Here is a 22,315-nt window from a genome sequence, read left to right on the forward strand (position 1 = left end):
GAGAGGTAGGAAGACACAATCCTATGATGAGGTGAGATACAGTCCTATAACGAGAGGAGTAGATACAGTCCTATAACGAGAGGTGAGAAGACACAGTCCTATGATGAGGTGAGATGCAGTCCTATAAAGAGAGAGGAGATGATACAGTCCTATAATGAGAGGTAAGAAGATACAGTCCTATAATGAGAGGTGAGAAGTCCTATGATGAGGTGAGATGCAGTCCTATAACGAGAGGAGAAGATACAGTCCTATAATCAGAGGTGAGAAGTCCTATGATGAGGTGAGATGCAGTCCTATAATGAGAGGAGAAGATACAGTCCTATAATAAGAGGTGAGAAGTCCTATGATGAGGTGAGATGCAGTCCTATAACGAGAGGAGAAGATACAGTCCTATAATGAGAGGTGAGAAGATGGAGTCCTATAATGAGAGGAAAAGATACAGTCCTGTAACGAGAGGTGAGAAGACACAGTCCTATAATGAGAGGTGAGAAGACACAGTCTTATGATGAGGTGAGATACAGTCCTATAATGAGAGGAGAAGATACAGTCCTGTAACGAGAGGTGAGAAGACACAGTCCTATAACGAGAGGTGATAAGATGGAGTCCTATAATGAGGGGTGAGAAGACACAATCCTATGATGAGGTGAGATACAGTCCTATAATGAGGTGAGATGCAGTCCTGTAACGAGAGGAGAAGATACAGTCCTATAATGAGAGGTGAGAAGACACAGTCTTATGATGAGGTGAGATACAGTCCTATAATGAGAGGAGAAGATACAGTCCTGTAACGAGAGGTGAGAAGACACAGTCCTATAACGAGAGGTGAGAAGATGGAGTCCTATAATGAGAGGTGAGAAGATGCAATTTTCTAACAAGAGGTGAGAAATACAGTCCTATGATGAGAGGTGAGAAGACACAGTCCTATGATAAGGGGTTACCTGCTGAGATATACGGAGAAGATGTCCTCTGGTATCAACCCTTCGCTCCACATGTTGTCAAATACCGGGGCTGTTCCAGACACAGATAGGATGGGGTACCCCAAACCCAAGATACCATCAAAATGTGAATAGTAGAGGAAGAAGGACTCCGTCTCGCTGATGATCAGACCTTGCTTTGTGACCACAAGACTCCCCACCTGGTACATAGAACCACACAATGATATCTCCCTGTGGACAACTGCAGAGGTCTCCTCCATGTGATGGGGAGCATTGTGTCACTATATACACCTTGTCTGTGTAGTGCCACCCATAGGTGTCCCCGGTAAGTGCAGTGGTTGGGCATGTGTTGTAAGGACTGCTCTTTTAGTGTGTCTGTTGGTCATGGTGGCAAATTCCAAGGGGTGTGGGGTCCTGTGCATATAGTTTACCAGCTTCCATTCATGTCAATGATAACTTATGGCTTCCTCGGCACTGAGCTCCCCCTAGTGGTGGCTGAAGGCAGGGCAGTTATGACACATTCTCAGGGCATGTTATTCCAGTCAGAATTATGGTGATCAGTGAGCGAATCGAAACTGATGAAGTGGAATTAGATCCGAATTTCAGGAAAAATCTGATTCGCACCGAATCCGAATTTCCTCGCGCTTTGTGGTAACGAATCACATTTTTTTCCTAAAATGGCTGCTGCACGTGTGAGGACATGAAGCAAGGAATTCTGGGAAGGCGGGATCACCCACAATGCCATGCATGCAGCCAATCAGCAGCCAGCCAGCCCTGTGATGTCACAGCCCTATAAATAGCGGCAGCCATCTTGGATTCTGCCATTTTCCAGTGTATTTAGTGCAGGGAGAGACGTCAGCAGGCGCTAGGGACAGTGCGAGGAAAGACTTCATTGTGCTGAAAAGAGGGATAGATTATTCAAGGTGTACGGAGAGGACAGGGAGGAATCATCCCGCAGCATTTCTGTAGAACAGGGTTCAGTCGGGGAGGTCACAGCCTGGGGAACAGGAACAATCCTATTACACCTTGCTGCACTGACTGCGGATCCACATTGGCAGTATACAGCTCTGTAATTCCAGAAAACCGTTCTTATTATTGGGGTGCAAGTGCTGAGTGATACCGCCATTTATGGTGTGTATTAATAGGAAAGATACGTACGTCCTATTAGGCTAATTTCACATTAGCGTTTTTTGCGGATCCGTAAAAACGCTTCCGGTACCATAATACAACCGCATGCATCCGTCATGAACTCCACTGAAAGTCAATGGAGGACGGATCCGTTTTCTATTGTGCCAGATTGTGTCAGAGAAAACGGATCCGTCCCCATTGACTTACATTGTGTGCCAGGACGGATGCGTTTGGCTGCAGGCAGTGTTTTGGTGTCCGCCTCCGGAGCGGAATGGTGACTGATCGGAGGCAAACTGACGCATTCTGAGCGGATCCTTCTCCATTCAGAAAGCATTAGGGCAAAACTGATCTGTTTTGGACGCTTGTGACTGAGCCCTGAACGGAGAAAACCAAAACGCCCGTGTGAAAGTGGCCTTAGCCGTTCTGCGGTGAACTTACATTGTTATATTTTTTGGGGAATGTATTAATAGGAGAAATAATATATGTCTTATTAGCCGTTCTGCGGTGAACTCACATTGTCCTTCTGTGGTGAAATGTTTTTTGGGATTCAGCCTGTTTTGCACAAATTGCTCAGTAAATGCTGAGTTTTTTCTGTAGGGACTGAATAATCGTCTGTTAGCCGTTCAGTGGTAAAACAATTTTTTGGGTGTATTAATGTACATTTAATTGAATTATTTTATTACACAGTATGTCAGACAGAGAAGTGCCGGGCCCTGCACAGAGGATTGGGGGCAGAGGCCTAAATGTTTCTGGTGCAGGCAGAGGTCGCAGCAGAGTAAGGGGCCGTGGCAGCAGGAGTCGCAGCGAGAGGCCTGAGCTCCCGGTGTCATCTAGCGGTCATGTCTTGACCAGCAACCCAGCGGTTCCTGAATGGTTGACAGTTGTTTGCAACTGTTATGTTCATGAAATATTCCTGGTTCACCAGCAGGTGGCAGCAAACACGGCAGAGCTGTACTTAGATAGAATGGAACCTTCCATTCCATTCTAACCCCCCTCTGGAGAGAAGTGGGCTAGTCATACTTCCTGCAGGAAGGGTGGGGACCAGTTAGCTTCAGTCTAGCTTACCCCCATCTAGGTGAAGGGTGTGCAGGGGCACATCTCTGCTGGACGTGCCCACGCCAGCCAGAGCACCTTAATCTCTTCTGGCCATGGAGTCCACAGCTTAAAGCCTCAGGAGCCAGGAGGAAAGCTCCCTGGCATAACCTAGAATCAGACTACAAAGTGAAGTGCAGCATACGGAAGAAGCTGAGTTATACAGCCAGCCTGTCAGTACAGCAGATTCAGAGAGAAACAGATATAGCGGAGTGGAGTTTGCCTGCCAGTTTGATGCTAAAGCCTGCTGGGACCAAGACTAAGCCTGTAAATGGTTTTGGAGAAACGTTTATTCAATAAAAACTGCCATTGAACTTCATCTCAAGGTCTGGACTCAAGTTATTCTTTTATCCCTCAATTATTCCCCCTATTTATTGCTTCGGAGCCAAAGCCTGGGGTCCAGCTGTATCCAGGTAGGAGCACCGTGACACATAAAGAGACATTTTAGGCCACTCTATACCACTCGGCATTTCCTACACCTGGGACACAAAACATATAGAGAGCTCTAAGGGGAGGCCGCCCGTTGCACCTGCCGCAGCAACCGCTTCATCACCCAGTGGCATGCACCCAATTACATGCAGTCAAGGAACCACCACCTCAGCCAAAGGGAGCTGTCTGTCCTTCCCATCCTCTGCTGGTCCTGATGCTCCCACTCCTCATCAGTCATTCCGTCAGCAATCGATCTCCGAAGCAATTGCCCAGAGACAGCAGTATGCGTGCACTCATCCAACGGCGCAGAAGCTGAACGTGCTCCTGGCCAAGTTGCTGGTGCTGCAGTCCCTCCCTTTCCAAGTGGTGGACTCTGCACCTTTCAGAGAACTGATGGCTTGTGCCGAGCCGATGGTGGAGAGTCCCAAGCCGTCATTTCTTTGCCAAAAAGGCAGTACCAGCCCTGCACACACATGTAGAACAGAAGGTGGGACAGTCCTTGAGCCTGTCGGTGTCTGCCAAAGTGCAAGTGGTCAGTTTTGGCCTCATGACTGCCCAAATAGGTGAAGTGTGCAGTAATTCTAAGAAATACGTCTTTACGGTCCACTGGGTGAATGTGGTTCCTGCACAGCCACACCAGCACCTTGGCCAGGTGACGCCGCTCCAACCTCCACATTCTCACGCCGTTGGTCCTGCGACAATGTCCGCCTCTGCCACCCCATCCTCCACCGTGTCCTCAGCCTCCACTGCAGGGACAATTCACAGTGCCCCTCCAGCATACTACATGTGCAGGGCACGGCGGTGCCACGCTGTTCTGCACCTCATTTGATTGGGCGAACAGAGTCACACAGGGGAGGAACTGCTCCGCGTCCTTCATCAAGAAATCGAATCCTGGCTTTCTCCTCGACAACTCAAAATCGGAAACATGGTGACCAACAACGGGAAGAACATGTTGTCGGTGCTGTGTCAAGGAAGGCTGAGCCATGCGCCCTGCCGGGCACATGTGTTCACACTATCTGCAAGACATCCTGAAAATGGCCAGGAAACTTTGCATGCACTTCAGCAACTCGTACACCGCCAAGTACACCCTCCTTGAGCTGCAAAGGCAGAACGGAGTCCCCCAAAGAAGGGTTATGATAGGCGACGTTTCCACCTGTTGGAATTCCATCCACCATATGTTGGACAGATTATATGAACAGAGAGAGGCCATAAACAAATTCTAGATGATGCATGCGGATAGGAGCACTCCCCTATGTAACATCAAAGTCAGCCAGTGGCAGCTCATGCGTGGGCCCTTTGAGTAGGCCATGTTATTTGTCAGTCGCCAGGACTATGGGATGAACGTCATTCCACTGATTCATGTCCTGGAACAGATGCTGCTAAATCTGGCTGGTCAGGAGACGTGGTGACTACATCTCACGGCCACATGAGCCCTGTGGGGACTGAACTGGAGGAGGAGGACATTGGAGCAGAAGCAATGTGTAGTGAATTGGGTGGTTTTTCTACACAAGTGACATGAGAGGAGGAGCAGGTACAGCCAGAGGAGCTACAAGGCGATGAAGAAGACGAGGTAGAGGATCTAATAATAATATAAATATGCGGCACACGGAATATTCTTTGCAATTTAAAGGTAATTTTATTTAGTGATTTTCATGATCCAGTTTATAGGAAATTAAATGCTGTTTAACCACTATCAATATATGAGCAGGAAGTTTCGGTCCATAGGGACCTTCTTCAGCCTTTAGATTGCAAACAATATTATGTGTGCCGCATATATATTACCGGGGGGGGGGGGGCCTTTGCGCTCATGTTCCACTGCCATGGCTGCTGGAGGAGGGGTTGGGGGGGGGGCAGGAGCAGTACCAGCTTCAGCTACTATTCTGATGCCACACTTGCTGCCAGGTGTTCCTACTGCCCCCACCATCTTCAGCTGGTACTGGTATTACCCCCCACCTCCCCACTCTGTCACTGGGCCACTCTGTGGTCTCCTCATGCTGCTGCCACCTCGACACTATGTCACTGGGCCACTCTGTGGTCTCCTCATGCTTCTGACACCTCACCACTCTTTGGTCTCCTCATGCTGCTGCCATATCACCACTCTGTGGTCTCCTCATGCTGCCACCATCTCAACACTCTGTCGCTGGGCCACTCTGTGGTCTCCTTATGCTGCTGCCACCTCAACACTCTGTGGTCTCCTCATGCTGCTGCCACATGACCACTCTGTGGTCTCCTCATGCTGCTGCCACCTCAACACTATGTCACTCTGTGGTCTCTTCATGCTGCTGCCACCTCAACACTATGTGAATGGGCCACTCTGTGGTCTCCTCATGCTGCTGCCACCTCACCACTCTATGGTCTCCTCATCCTGCTGCCACCTCACTACTATGTCACTGGGCCACTTTGTGGTCTCATCATGCTGCTGCCACCTCACCACTCTGTGGTCTCCTCATGCTGCTGCAACATCACCACTTTGTGGTCTCCTCATGCTGCTGCCACCTCACCGCTATGTCATTGAGCCACTCTGTGGTCTCATTTTGCTGTCATATCACCACTATGTCACTGGGACACTCTGTGGTCTCCTCATGCTGCTGCCACCTCACCCCTATGTCACTGGGACACTCTGTGGTCTCCTCATGCTGCTGCCACCTCACTACTCTGTCACTGGGATATTCTGTGGTCTCCTCATGATGCTGCCACCTCGATACTATGTCACTGGGACACTCTGTGGTCTCCTCATGCTGCTGCCACCTCACCACTTTTTGGTCTCCTCATGCTGCTGCCCCCTGACCATTATGTCACTGGGCCAATCTGTGGTCTCCTCATGCTGCTGCCACCTCACCACTATGTCACTGGGCCACTTTGTGGTCTCCTCATGCTGCTGCCACCTCAACACTATGTCACTGGGCGACTCTGTGGTCTCCTAATGCTGCTGCCACCTCAACACTCTGTGATTTCCCCCAAAAAAACGGAAGGTACTCCGTATGCCTTCCGTTTCCGTATTTCAGTTTTTTCGTTCAAAGATAGAACATGTCCTATTATTGTCCGCATAACGGACAAGGATAGTACTGTTCTATCAGGGGCCAGCTGTTCCCTTTCGCAAAATACGGAATGCACATGGACATCATCCGTATTTTTTGCGTATCCGTTTTTTGCAGGCCGCAAAATACTGAAAAAGCCATATGGTCATGTGCAAGAGGCCTAACTGCAAGGCACAGTGTTCTACACCACTATAAAGGTTCTGCAGACAGGAAATAGCCGTTTTTTTATGCGATTTGTCACAAAATAAATTCAGATCGAATCGAATCTTTTTGGGAAATTCGCTCATCTCTAGTGATCAGAATGAGCGCCACATTTGTAAAGCACATGTTCCACTTTTTTGGACATGGAAGTGGTATAAAGTGGGTCAGGTGGAGTATGACTTTTTCTCCTAAAAATTTCCTCAACTTAAAAACAAAATTTGTAAATTCATCAGAAATCTGGTGGTGTGGGTGCAGTACCATGTTCTGATATGGGGCCCAATGAGATCTCTGTACACCCCTGTCTACTCTGCTATACTGGTATCCAGTTAACTCTGCTGCACCAATCATCTTAACCCTGTTCCATCAGTCTTCTGCTTATCTTTGCTACTTTGGACCTCAAGTTCTGCTGTTGGTTTCCAGTTGGGCGCCCATTAGCACTGCTGCATCTGTCCTCCTGCTCTGCTGCACCTATTTGTGTTGCTGAAGATCTGCTCTCTGTGGCTCAGTGGATCCACCTCCTATGCAGAAGAGTGCCCTGTACGGTGGGGTCACCATCTGGATTCTGCAGCACCCCTTTAGTCATCCTCCTGACTCCTATTTTCAGACGGGGAGGACTGTGGTGGATGGCGGCTCCTGTAAACTATGTTCCTGTGACAGTCTGGTTACGGCTTGTTTTAGGGCCTTCCATATTTGCAGATTCTTTTACAGGAGATCCACCTGGCAGATTGGTGACCATGCACGAAGCACAGAGATGGTGCAGCTGTGGTCCTCCATCTGCTTTCTTCTGGCTGTGTTTCCTGAGGAATGAAGACCTGTTATAGGTTATATGGGGAGATGTCTCGTCATTTACATCATAAGGGAGGATGTTGTCCCAGTGGCAAGGAAACTGCGTTCTCTGAAAATGATGCTCTACACAGATCAGCTCCTCATATTGGGTGGTGACTTTCATGCCATAGACCACCGGACCAGGGAGGCGCCCAAGACGAGCTGTCCTATGATCCCACCATGTTGAGCTGGGTAGATCCCCATGTGGAGCTCTTATTTGTAGGTCAGTGTAGATCTAGGATAGACAGCTTGTGACATAGGAGACCTCTAACGTAACCGCCTCTGGTGGAGGAGGTGCATTACTCCTTCCTCTTCAATGGTGGAGAGATCCTATGGAGGTTCAATTCGACACTCCAGGAGGATTCACTGGTGTCCGTTCTTCTGACAACTGTCTAATCTCAGAAGCTTGGATAGGTGCCACTTATTCCAGGCTCTGAGTGTTGGCAGCACCGGGGTCTGGACTCTTCTACACCAGCGGCTGTGTCTGAATTGGGTTCTGTTAACCACTTATGTAGTCCAGTGTTTGCTGGGAGCACCTCTTAATCATTATGCCTTTAGTTTTGGTGCCCCGCTGACGGGCGTAGCGATAGCTCTGTGCAGTTGTTTCCAGACTCTGGTTTTGTTTGAGTGCATCTTGGCACTTGTGGTTCTTCGTAGTCTCTGTATTGTGGTTGTGTTTGCTGTGGGTTCAGCTTTCTGTTGCTGTTTTGGGTTTTGTGATTTTTCTTCTGCTTTATTACTCTTAGGCCCAGTTCACACTTCAGTTATTTCCATCAGTTATTGGGAGCCAAAATCAGGTGCGGGTCAAAAGCACAGAACAGGAGCAGATCTTTCCATTATACCTTATCTGTCATTACACTGAGAAGGAAACAGGGATGTGTGATCTCAGCTGAGGAGTAGCCAAGAAGATCTCCAGAATGAAGTCCATACTGAAGATACAGTGATCTGAAGGATAGCAGTGCAGGGTCAGGTAGCCCATGGCTTGAGACACAGTTTAGGGTGCTTGATGAGGTCCAGACTGGGGACCTGGGAGGACAGTAAATCATACTGTAGTGTACGGGAGCTGTAATGCCCGTCACTACAGAAGGGTCACTTGTGTGCTGTCGTTTCTCCGTATTTAAGGGAAAGTTGGTAAAAGTCATCTTTATAAAATGTAATGTAATGTAATGCTATGTATTTCCCTGTTACTGTCAAATGTGCAAGTACAGGCCTGCTAGGGGTGTCATTTCAGCTCTTAGTCACTAGAGGGAGCTAGGGAGCCCTAGTTTATATAAGGCCTGAAGCCTGCAGACCAGGAGAGGCAGTCTGGAGTTGGAGTCTAGAGTTAAAGAGTTCAGAAGTTTCTAGAGTCAGTGCTGAGAGAGACAGAGGCAAGTCCAGAAAAGCAAGAGGGACTAAAGACAACAGAGGAGGTACTTGATAATTATAAAACCAAGGATATACGCCAGAGCTAGGGCATTGGGCCTTGGAGAAGATTTTCTATGTTCCAGGATCAGTCAGGAATAGAGTGCAAGCCGCCTGTACTGCAAGTCCTGTGTTTAACACTCTGAAATCACCGTGCTACATATGGCCTGCATTAAATGTACTGCAACCAACTGTCTGCAAAGGAACTGCGCTTCCATCTATGTCCATGTATGATGACTACTAAAGTTTGAGTTCTGCTTTAACATCACGTGGTTCCTCAGTTATTCCTGCTATCCGCAAACGGCGTGCCACCGTTTAATTGGCACTGGCGTCACGAACATTACTTATCATCACCTGCCCTTGCAGAGAGTCAGCTGTCTCAGGTTAGTGTCACAATTGCACTACAACACCCAGGAACATCTCTACACCTAACTTGAGTACGCTGCACCTCTCTTTTGGCGTCACGAACAGGATACGCATGCTTTCTAGTGCAAGAAGCGTGAACTTTGTGCCTTATACAGTTGCCCTGTGACCAAAGTGACAAATTGCCTGTTTTATTAAAGTGGACTTTGTGGACTGAAAAACATACCAAAAGTGTCCCTAAAACCTCCAAAAAGCGCTGTGCAGTGTTGCGCTATCAGGAGGAAAGAAATCGCCACATCGGAGTGTGGTTTTATGGACTTTTTACCATCCTGCTTGCTGTCAGTGAATAGACAGCGTTTCTTGCTAAAAGATGGCCGCTGAGCTTGCTGAATTTACTGCTGCGTCATCTTCATCCCGAAAATGCGGGAAAAGTTGGCGCCTTCTTACTGAAAAGGCGGGAAAGGGTTCAAGGTCAGGCGCCACAGCCTGTCTGGACATTTGCATGTCTGCCAGCATGGACTCCGCCTTCCACATACTGGAATACCTGGGGGGCGGCCTCCCAGTGCAATGGGAGGATCTGGCTGAACTTGTTGGCGCCACCCTGTCGCTCTCCAGAGAAGGATCGAGCATGTTGGCGAGTGAGGACTGCTCTGCTACAACGTCCGCGCCTGAGTTACCAAAAATGACTGATATCGGTGTAGAGCCAGAGGACGCTCCACCGGCCTACTCTCCGGGACCGGAGAGACCCGCCTGCCCGGCACTAGGGAAAGAACCAGAGCACCATTATGGCTCCTGGAGAGTCTTCTTTCAGCCCTCATTCAAGTGGTCAACACTTATGGCAGAGATCCGGGAGGCCGCTATAAAGAGGAATACCAAAACTAAAATTTACTATGAGGAACTAACCAAGACTATTCATGAGCGCCACACCAGTACCCAACCCCGCCTGGAAAGGAGAAAGGGGTTGGTGGTGTCCTTTGACAAAACCCGTGGCTACGGGTTCATACAAGACTACCTAACTAGCAGAGACTTATACGTCAACAGGAGATCTGTCAAGAGAGACTACCTCCCTTCGTATCAGCATAGCCTCCGCGAGGGAGAGGAAGTGGAGTTCACCCCTGCCGAGAGCCTGAGAGGCCCATATGCAACTGCTGTGACCCGTCCCAAGAGAGAGCCTGAGGACTGGGAGGCAGAAGAGGACTATTCTGGCTGCGAGCGGGAACCTGAACGCTCTCCAGAACAGGCCCACCACGCTTTCCAAGAGAGGGGCTCCTTCATTGGTCCTAACGTGTTTTGGCAGCCAACCGTGTTGGAGAAGTGGGTGAGTCCCTATCCGTCCCCCGAGCTGCCTCGCCGGGAGAAGACCATCCAAGACCTGGAAAATCTCAAAGGACTCTGTGTTATCCTGGAGAATATCCGGAAGGGTAGGAGACCCGATGCGCCACCGGAGCCTGCCGCGGCCGCGTCCGACGCATCGTTGACTGTACCTGCGCCGGCGGCGCCAGCAGAGGACAGCGATTCCGAAACGGAAAGCATCGGTGACCAGATCGTCTGGCTGGAGGAAAAGTTGCGGGAGCTGCGCAAGATTGCCACCGCCAGGATCCAGACGCCGCCCGAGAAGGACGAGGTAAGGGTGCCTGTCACCACCCGTAAACCACCTTCTGCTAATATTGCTCCGTCAAGGCCCCAAAGAAGACCCACTATTGCTGTGAATTGCTGCACAGAGCCCACCGGACCGCTTGCGGCGTCGGTACCAAGTCCACTACAGCCTACAGTAATTATGCCGGGACCGGTACGGTCCACCAGTGTGTTTACCCCTAGGCCTATGGGGCCAATTCCTATTAGGGGTCCCTTCACTTTGCAGCTGCCCCCTGACACTGTAATGTGGGCACATCCTCCTGTAGAGGACTACTACAGGCCATATTTGCCAGCAGAGCCGGGTGATTATGACAGGCCCTTTTGAATTAGCCTGCTAGGCCTTTGATTTATTTTTGCAAAGGGATGATGTTGAAAAGTTAACCCTTCCAGGACAGGAGTCCTATGTTTCTGGTCCTTTGTTGCTGCTGCCAGTTCATCCACGGCTCAGTGGTAGGTGTTAACCACTGAAATATTAAAGTCAACAAAGCCAAGTTTGTTTCCAGGACCTCCTGCCTGCTCCTGCTATCCCACACCACGTTGTGCCGGTTCGGTTGTTGCACCTTTTACCCTTAACCCCCTTTTCAGGTTGATCAGGGGTATTACTGCACTTGTTTAATATTATGCAATTTGATTGTGCAACTTGATATTAAGGAACTGTGCCCGGAGACAGACTCAAAAGTACCTGAGCCTCTGAGATTTTTGCTCTTTTAAAAGGAATGTGCCCAGAGAAAGACTCCACCGCATGAGAGCCTCTGTGATTTATAAGAAAGGAACCTGGGTACGGACTCATATTTGTTCTTTGAGCCTCCAAGAACTTTTATACTGTTTTACCGTTTCTTGCTGTTCTATTAAGGACAATTTGCACATATGGACTATCCTGGTTATAATGTTACGCTGTGCCAGGTCAGCGCCCCAGTTCCATTCACTATCCTGAGAGAAGAGAACGACGCCCCTTGTCACCACCCTTCACCTTTGCCAATTGGACCTGATGTCAATGTAAATGCAGATGAATGACATATATGTATGCCTGCATGTCTCTATTTTCTATTTCAGGTAGAGATTCCAGTTGGGCGGGCCCTGATGGAGTACGAGGTCGTACTCAGCTTAAAGCAGCGGGGTATGTAGTGTACGGGAGTTGTAATGCCCGTCACTACAGAAGGGTCACTTGTGTGCTGTCGTTTCTCCGTATTTAAGGGAAAGTTGGTAAAAGTCATCTTTATAAAATGTAATGTAATGTAATGCTATGTACTTCCCTGTTACTGTCAAATGTGCAAGTACAGGCCTGCTAGGGGTGTCATTCCAGCTTCTAGTCATTAGAGGGAGCTAGGGAGCCCTAGTTTATATAAGGCCCAGTCAGGGTAAGGAGAGGCAGTCTGGAGTTGGAGTCTAGAGTTAAAGAGTTGGAGTTGGAGATTAGACTATGTCCGAGTCAAGTCCAGGCCTGAAGCCTGCAGACCAGGAGAGGGTATTGCAGTCCCTGTAACCGGGTTCCAGATCCAAGGAGAAGGTTCCCCTCCTGAGCTCATATATGCAGAAGCAGGAACACCACAGTTAACCAGCCTAGAAAGGAGAGTTCAGAAGTTTCTAGAGTCAGTGCTGGGAGAGACAGAGGCAAGTCCAGAAAAGCAAGAGGTACTAAAGACAACAGAGGAGGTACTTGATAATTATAAAACCAAGGATATACGCCAGAGCTAGGGCATCGGGCCTTGGAGAAGAGTTTCTATGTTCCAGGATCAGTCAGGAATAGAGTGCAAGCCGCCTGTACTGCAAGTCCTGTGTTTAACACTCTGAAGTCACCTTGCTATATATATATATATTGCCTGCATTAAATGTACTGCAACCAACTGTCTGCAAAGGAACTGCGCTTCCATCTATGTCCATGTATGATGACTACTAAAGTTTGAGTTCTGTTTTAACATCACGTGGTTCCTCAGTTATTCCTGCTATCAGCAAACGGCGTGCCACCGTTTAATTGGCACTGGCGTCACGAACATTACTTATCATCACCTGCCCTTGCAGAGAGTCAGCCGTCTCAGGTTAGTGTCACAATTGCACTACAACACCCAGGAACATCTCTACACCTAACTTGAGTACGCTGCAATACTACTCGGATCTCTTGGGGAGGAAGAGAGAAGTTCTAGTTGATTACATTCTTCATACTGGAGTAGATTGGACATTTTGAGTGTAAAAGCAGGGAAGATGAAGTGAGATGGATAATTGATGGACCTTCTCTGATGAAGCCACCTGGTCCAGACAGCTTAATATCTAAGTACTATATGACCTTCAAGGACAATGTGGCTCCCCTCTTGAGGTGACAGATGAGTGTCTCAGGTCAATGAGCAGGTCTGCCCCGATTGTCCTGACAATGGGAGACAATCCATCTGAGTGTTCATCATTCATTGCGCTTTCAATACACATAGGTTAGCGGTCAGCACCACTTGGGGTAGGGTTCTCTCTCCCTCCCAGCATTGCTCAGTTCCAGGTCGTAGCGGTGGTAATGAAATGTATGTAGAATTTGCAGATGGTTATTAAATGTATTTTACTGTGACTCGTAAACCAGATTTATTTTTACATTAATCTATGCGGGTTCTTGCAGGTAGGAGGCCGGTTGTGCTCCAGGTGTATGTTAGTCTGGGGAGCGTTCCTGGGTTAATGGGGGGAAGGGTCCAGCAGTCCTTCTGGAGGACCTGTCCTGCATTACACAGCCCTTTGATGTGGGGGAGCTGCAGGGAAACTAACCACTTACTGGCAGGTGACACATTATAATCTGCTTATAATCTCGGTGTCTGTATTGCCTGTATTACGTGTTATATGTGTATTATATTTTTTGTATGTATTATGCATTGTTTATAATGTTATACATTGCATGTTGTGTATGTAGTTTGTGTATTATGTATTGTGTGTTTATTGTGTATTGTGCACCAGTAGAACGGCACACTTACCTGCACGTTATCATAGGCCAGAACTCCCTTCATGCTTCCTGTCCCATAAGAGATAGAGACGGTCTCATCAGTGGATTGGAAAGTGGAGGAAAGGCGAGGGTTAAATCTATGGTGATTTGCTGGGGACAAAACACAGGGACTGTAAATGGAGGAGATGTGAGGATGAGGAAGTGTGTCAAAGATGTTGGTGCTGATGTTACATCACGAAACTGGAGACCTCCGACATCCACTGACCCAGACCCAGATGATCACCTCCATAATTACATCATGGACTGATTCATCCCTTAACTATAGGTTCTCATTATACAGCCCAGGACCAGCCCAAATGTCCTCCATATATAGCCAGGACCAGCCCAAATGTCCTCCACTGTACAACCTAGGACCAGCCCAAATGTCCTCCACTGTACAACCTAGGACCAGCCCGAATGTCCTCCACTGTATAACCTAGTACCAGCCCAAATGTCCACCACATATAGCCAGGACCAGCTCAAATGTCCTTCTCTGTACAACCTAGGACCAGCCCAATTGTCCTCCACATATAGCCAGGACCAGCTCAAATGTCCTCCTCTGTACAACCTAGGACCAGCCCAAATGTCCTCCACATATAGCCAGGAACAGCCTAAATGTTCTCCGCTGTACAACCTAGGACCAGCTCAAATGTCCTCCTCTGTACAACCTACAGTACAGACCAAAATTTTGGACACACCTTCTCATTCAAAGAGTTTTCTTTATTTTCATGACTATGAAGGCATCAAAACTATGAATTAACACATGTGGAATTATATACATAACAAACAAGTGTGAAACAACTGAAAATATGTCATATTCTAGGTTCTTCAAAGTAGCCACCTTTTGCTTTGATAACTGCTTTGCACACTCTTGGCATTCTCTTGATGAGCTTCAAGAGGTAGTCCCCTGAAATGGTCTTCACTTCACAGGTGTGCCCTGTCAGGTTTAATAAGTGGGATTTCTTGCCTTATAAATGGGGTTGGGACCATCAGTTGCGTTGAGGAGAAGTCAGGTGGATACACAGCTGATAGTCCTACTGAATAGACTGTTAGAATTTGTATTATGGCAAGAAAAAAGCAGCTAAGTCAAGAAAAACGAGTGGCCATCATTACTTTAAGAAATGAAGGTCAGTCAGTCAGCCGAAAAATTGGGAAAACTTTGAAAGTAAGGGCTATTGTCACGGCTGAGGATGGGGGAAATCCTCAGCCGTGCGGTGACGGAAGATGTCCAGTCGCTACTCGCCAGGAACACAGAATCAGGGAGCAGGTCACCTCCTGTTGCATCTCTAACGCTGACCCTGTCTCCTACCTGCATGGGCCGACCTTGAAGGTAGGAGGACCCATGCGCAGGAACCTCGGATCCCTGACTTACCCTCCGAGCGGTCCCTGGGCTAAGGAGCAGGGTAAGACAACCCACTCCTCCTAGGCACGGAGGAGCAGGAGTCTCACTGGCCAAGCAGCATGAAGAAGGGGGGTACATAAACATGACTATGGATAAGACAGGTGAACCAAACAGTTCCAACCAAACCTGTCTCAGCCTTGCTGACTGGAACCCGTGCTTAGGAAAGGCTGTCCACACAGACAAAGGTAAACAGCACACACATGAAGACACACAGGGACCAGGACATCCATAGCTGCACAAAAACCAAAGACACAAGACATCAACATCACATCACGGTATTAGAACTTATGACCAAAAGGGTGGCCCTTACAAGAAGATGGAAATCACAGGAGGCTGCAACAGCAAAGCATGACTGAAGCAACCTACTGAGCCATGCCAAAGTGAGAGGCTTTATAGGCCTAAGAGGCCACACCCAACGGTCAGACACACCCAGTGACATCACACACACTGGGAAGGGAGTTAACCCTTCCAGCACCACAAGAAAGGGAAAACACCAACTTAAAGGAACAGTGTCCAACACAACAAACACACTGTGGTTGTTGCCGCAGGCAACGACATGGGTGGCAACCGTGTCTTGGAAGTCAGCCCAAAGGCCGGGACACTGCCACCACATGTACACATCAAACGTTGCCACGGGCAACCACAGTGCAGAAAAGGTGTCCGTGCACACCACACAGAGTGCACACAGACAAACGACAGTGCATACATACACGCACACAAACTCCAAAGGGACCGCACACATACCTGTTGTCCGCGGCAACCGCACTTGAGGCAAACAACATCAAGCCTCAAGCTGCGGTTAAAACCGCGGGCAACTGTATGCGGCTCCCAAGGAGTCACGGCCAAAACCGTGGCCGTGACAGCTATTTGACCATGAAGGAGAGTGATGGGGTGCTGCGCCAGATGACCTGGCCTCCACAGTCACCGGACCTGAACCCAATCGAGATGGTTTGGGGTGAGCTGGACCGCAGACTGAAGGCAAAAGTGCCAACAAGTGCTAAGCATCTCTGGGAACTCCTTCAAGACTGTTGGAAGACCATTTCAGGGGACTACCTCTTGAAGCTCATCAAGAGAATGCCAAGAGTGTGCAAAGCAGTAATCAATACAAAAGGTGGCTACTTTGAAGAACCTAGAATATGACATATTTTCAGTTGTTTCACACTTGTTTGTTATGTATATAATTCCACATGTGTTAACTCATAGTTTTGATGCCTTCATAGTTATGAAAATAAAGAAAACTCTTTGAATGAGAAGGTGTGTCCAAACTTTTGGTCTGTACTGTAGGACCAGCCCAAATGTCTTCCACATATAGCCAGGAACAGCCTAAATGTTCTCCGCTGTACAACCTAGGACCAGCTCAAATGTCCTCAACATAAAGCCAGACCAAATGTCCTCCTGTACAACCCAGGACCAGACCAAATGTCCTCCTGTACAACCCAGGACCAGACCAAATGTCCTCCTGTACAACCCAGGACTAGTGTTGAGCGAACAGTTCGAGCATAGTTCGGGTCCGTACCGAATTTTGGGGTGTTCGTGACACGGACCCGAACCCGAACTTTTTCGTAAAAGTTCGGGTTCGGGTTCGTCGTTCGGCATGTATTTTGGCGCATTTTTAAAGGCTGCAAAGCAGCCAATCAACATGCATCATACTACTTGCCCTAAGATGCCATCGCAGCCATGCCTACTATTGGCAAGGCTGTGATTGGCCAAGTGCAGCATGTGACTCAGCCTCTTTATAAGCTTGTGCGCACGTCGGGACGTGCTCACTCCCGATGTGAATAGAACAGGGATAGACGCAGCTGATGCTAGGGCGAGAATAGGCAGGGATAATTGAATAACTGGAAGCAAATTTCTCTCCTCCACCTGTGATTCATCTGAACAACTGCAGCTGAGCTGCTTTTTTGATAGGGATTGGCTATTTTTAGAGTGGCCAGAGTGATTTTTCCATCCACATGTACCTGGGCTGACCGCCGGCCGCCATTTTGCGACTTGTAGTGCTGCAGCAGAAGCTGCCACAGTGTGCATTCCAAAGCTCCAAACAAGTCAGACATCTACACCTGGGATTCAGACCAATAGCGATTTAGCAGCACAGTCCAAGGCTATTTTTTTTAAAGGTTGTGCAGACCATTTTGTGGCACATGTTACTGGGCTGATAGGCGGCGGCCATCTTGGGACTAGTGCTGCAGCACAATCTCTCCCAACGTCCATTAATCACTTGTAATAGTGGTCTGTGCCATAGAAATCCTACATCAGGGACTTGGGTGTGCTTGTGTCACCCCTACTAATACCAGTCCACCTGTAATCCATACAGTCAAAAGACTGAAAGTATTCCAGTGAGGGGATTTTTTTTTTATTTAAAAAAGGCCAAGTTAGTTTATCTGGCGTTCAATATACTAGATACAGTTAGGCCTGCGTTTCATACATCTGGAATTAGCAAACTAATGTGCTGGGGTTGGGAAAACATATATGTACCCATACTAGAATCTGTCAAAGAAAGCGGTACTCACATATAACAGTCATTCCATCTGTAATCCATACAGTCAAAAGACTGAAAGTATTCCAGTGAGGGGATTTTGCTTATAAAAAATAATATATTTCATTGTGGTGCGAGTTGAATCGCAACAATGAAGAAAAATACTATTAAGGGACGAGGACGCGGTCGTGGTGGTGTCCGTGGAGCCTCTGTTGCTGGTAGAGGACGTGGCCGTTCGGCCCCAGGCGCACACAGTAGGGAACGAACTCCCTCAACTAGCCGGCAGAATGTACCGCAATATCTCGTGGGGCACAATGCCGCTCTTAGGATGGTAAGGCCTGAGCAGGTACAGGCATTAATCGATTGGGTGGCCGACAGTGCTTCCAGCACGTTCACCACATGGTCTTCCACCCAGTCTTCTGCGGAAAGCGCACAGGTGGCACCTGAAAACCAAGCCCATCAGTCTGTCACATCACCCCCAAGCATATCAGGGAAACGGTCTGAGCCACAAGTTATGCAGCAGTCTCTTCTTCTGTTTGAAGACTCTGCTTCCAGGGTTTCCCAGGGGCGTCCACCTAGCCCTTCCCCAGTGGAGGAAGACATACCATGCACTGACGCACAACCACTTATGTCTCCAGATGAAGAGGACATGGGAATACCACCACAGCAGAGTCACCGACTCTCTGATGATGACGAAACACAGGTGCCCACTGCCGCGTCTTTTTGCAGTGTGCAGACTGAACAGGAGGAGGTCAGGGAGGGAGAATGGGTGGAAGACGATGCAGAGGACGATGAGGTCTTAGACCCCACATGGACTGAAGGTCGTGGCGATGACTTTCACAGTTCAGAGGAAGAGGTAGTGGTGAGACCGAGACAACAGCGAAGCCAAAGAGGGAGCAGGGGGCCAAAGCAGACGAGCCGCCGCCCCCAGAGTTCGCCTGCTACTGGACATCGCCAACAGGGACCCAGCCCCACAAAGGCAGCTTCAAAGAGTTCCCTGGCATGGCACTTCTTTAAACAATGTCCTACCGACAAGACCCGAGTGACTTGCACGCTCTGCCATCAGAGCCTGAGGCGAGGCATTAACGTTCTGAACCTCAGCACAACCTGCATGACCAGGCATCTACATGCAAAGCATGAACTGCAGTGGGGTACACACCTTAAAAACCAGGCACTCGCTGAGGCTCCCCCTGCTCCCTCTACCGCTGCTGCCTCGGCTTCCGCCTCGAGAGGAATGTTGCCACCTGCCGAGCAGCAAACAGAGGATGTGCCACCGACACCACCACCACCGCCACCGTCAACTAGCGTCTCCACTATATCACACAGCAGCGTTCAGCTCTCAATATCTCAAACCTTAGAGAGGAAGCGCAAATTCCCCCCGAGTCACCCTCGAGCCCTTGGCCTGAACGCCAGCATTTCTAAACTGCTGGCCTTTGAAATGCTGTCATTCCGGCTGGTGGACACACACAGCTTCAAACAGCTGATGGCCATGGCTGTCCCGCAGTATGTGGTTCCCAGCCGCCACTACTTCACCAAGACAGCCGTGCCTTCCCTGCACATGCAAGTGTCCGATAAAATCAAGTGTGCACTGCGCAACGCCATTTGTGGCAAGGTCCACCTAACCACAGATACGTGGACCAGTAAGCACGGCCAGGGACGCTATATCTCACTAACTGCACACTGGATGAATGTAGTGGCGGCTGGGCCCCCGGCGGACAGTTCCTTGGCGCACGTCCTTCCGCCCCCTAGGATCGCAGGGCATCATTCTCTGCCTCCTGTAGCCTCCTCCTCCTACTCGGCTTCCTCCTCCACTGCTTCCACCAGCTCATCCGGTCAGCCACACACCTTCACCACCAACTTCAGCACAGCCCGGGGTAAACGTCAGCAGGCCATTCTGAAACTCATATGTTTGGGGGACAGGCCCCACACTGCACAGGAGTTGTGGCGGGGTATAGAACAACAGACCGACGAGTGGTTTCTGCCGGTGAGCCTCAAGCCCGGCCTGGTGGTATGCGATAATGGGCGAAATCTCGTGGCAGCTCTGGGACTAGCCGGTTTGACGCACATCCCTTGCCTGGCGCATGTGCTGAACTTGGTGGTGCAGAGGTTCATTCACCACTACCCCAACATGTCAGAGCTGCTGCATAAAGTGCGGGCCGTCTGTGCGCGCTTCCGCCGTTCACATCCTGCCGCTGCTCGCCTGTCTGCGCTACAGCGGAACTTCGGCCTTCCCGCTCACCGCCTCATATGCGACGTGCCCTCCAGGTGGAACTCCACCTTGCACATGCTGGAGAGACTGTGCGAGCAGCAGCAGGCCATAGTGGAGTTTCAGCTGCAGCACGCTCGCGTCAGTCGTACTGCCGAACAGCACCACTTCACCACCAATGACTGGGCCTCCATGCGAGACCTGTGTGCCCTGCTGCGCTGTTTCGAGTACTCCACCAACATGGCCAGTGGCGATGACGCTGTTATCAGCGTTACAATACCACTTCTATGTCTCCTTGAGAAAACACTTAGGGCAATGATGTTAGAGGAGGTGGCCCAGGTGGAGGAGGAGGAGGAGGATGAGGGCTCGTTTCTAACACTTTCGGGCCAGTCTGTTCGAAGTGGCTCAGAGGGAGGTTTGTTTAAGCAGCAGAGGACAGGTTCACAAGTCGCCAGCCAAGGCACTGTACTGGAGGACGAGGAGGAGGAGGAGGTGGAGGGGGACGAGGATGACGCAAGTTCACAGCGGGGTGGCAGCCCAGGCCCATCACTGGTGCGTGGCTGGGGGGATACGGTGGACGATGACGATACGCCTCCCACAGAGGACAGCTTGTCCTTACCCATGGGTAGCCTGGCCCACATGAGCGAATATATGCTCCAATGCCTGCGCAACGACAGCAGAGTTGCCCACGTTTTAACGTGTGCAGACTACTGGGTGGCCACCCTGCTGGATCCCCGGTATAAAGACAATGTGCCCACTTTAATTCCTGAACTGGAGCGCGACCGTAAGATGCGCGAGTACAAGCGCACGCTGATAGAGGCGCTTTGAGAGCATTCCCACATGTCACAGGGGAACAGGTGGAAGGTGAAGGCAGAGGAGTGGCAAGAGGTCGCCAACGCAGCTGTGTCACGGCCAGCTCCTCTGAGGGCAGGGTTAGCATGGCAGAAATGTGGAAAAGTTTTGTCTCCACGCCACAGCTATCTGCACCGACACCTGATACGGAACGTGTTAGCAGGAGGCAACATTTCACTAACATGGTTGAACAGTATGTCTGCACACCCCTCCACATCCTGACGGATGGTTCGGCCCCATTCAACTACTGGGTTTCGAAATTGTCCACGTGGCCAGAGTTAGCATGTTATGCCTTGGAGGTGCTTTCCTGCCCGGCGGCCAGCGTTTTATCTGAACGTGTATTCAGCACGGCAGGGGGCGTCATTACTGACAAGCGCAGCCGCCTGTCCACAGCCAACGTGGACAAGCTGACCTTCATAAAGATGAACCAGGCATGGATCCCACAGGACCTGTCCCTCCCTTGTGCAGAGTAGTCCTTATTAACTGCCTAAAACATGTCTTGTTGTGCTACGGGCCACTTCTTTATTTGATACAAATTTTATGAAACCCACAGTTGAATGAAACTCTTCTCTGTCTGGGCGCCGGGGCCTAACCAGATGAAAGTGGCCGGTTAAACTAACGGGTGACATGAAGCCATAACCTCTGCCATGCTACCTCTGTCTTCTGTCTGGGTGCTGAGGCCTAAGTCAAATAAAGCGGTCTTCTGCTGTGCTGGGGGATATGAAGCTAATCTCTGACCTCTCTCCTCTGTCTGGGTCCAAAGGCCTAAATCACTGAAAGAGGCCTTCTCCTGTGGTGTGTGATATGATGCCAGAATATGTGCTGTGGGGCCTCTCTCCTCTTCCTGGGTGCAGGGGTCAAATAAACTAAATTGTGGCCTACTCCTGTGGTGGTTGATATGATGCCTGATTCTCTGATGTGGAACCTCTCTCCTCTGTTTGGGTGAAGGGGTCAAAGTAACTAAATGGTGGCTTCTCCTGTGGTGGCTGATATGATGCCAGAATATGTGCTGTGGTGCCTCTCTCCTCTTCCTGGGTGCAGGGGTCAAAGTAACTCAATGGTGGCTTCTCCTGTGGTGGCTGATATGATGCCAGAATATGTGCTGTGGGGCCTCTCTCCTCTTCCTGGGTGCAGGGGTCAAAGTAACTAAATGGTGGCTTCTCCTGTGGTGGCTGATATGATGCCAGAATATGTGCTGTGGTGCCTCTCTCCTCTTCCTGGGTGCAGGGGTCAAAGTAACTCAATGGTGGCTTCTCCTGTGGTGGCTGATATGATGCCAGAATATGTGCTGTGGTGCCTCTCTCCTCTGTCTGGGTCCAAAGGCCTAAATCACTGAAAGAGGCCTTCTCCTGTGGTGTGTGATATGATGCCTGAATATGTGC

General features: G+C 49.6%; 1 protein-coding gene across 1 annotated transcript in view; it reads right to left on the bottom strand.

Moving 5' to 3' along the window:
- The window catches only part of LOC120991866 (pepsin A-like), a 126,188-nt gene that overhangs the window by 71,178 nt on the left and 32,695 nt on the right, over positions 1–22,315 (bottom strand). Inside the window, exons 4-5 of the mRNA XM_040420616.1 lie at positions 13,993–14,111; positions 939–1,135 (exon numbers count right to left, since the gene is read on the bottom strand). Of these exons, the coding sequence (XP_040276550.1) occupies positions 939–1,135; positions 13,993–14,111 (316 nt within the window). The remainder of the gene's footprint in view (positions 1–938; positions 1,136–13,992; positions 14,112–22,315) is intronic.

The sequence above is a fragment of the Bufo bufo genome, chromosome 2 (genome assembly GCF_905171765.1).
Source record: "Bufo bufo chromosome 2, aBufBuf1.1, whole genome shotgun sequence".
NCBI classification, from domain to species: Eukaryota; Metazoa; Chordata; class Amphibia; order Anura; family Bufonidae; genus Bufo; species Bufo bufo.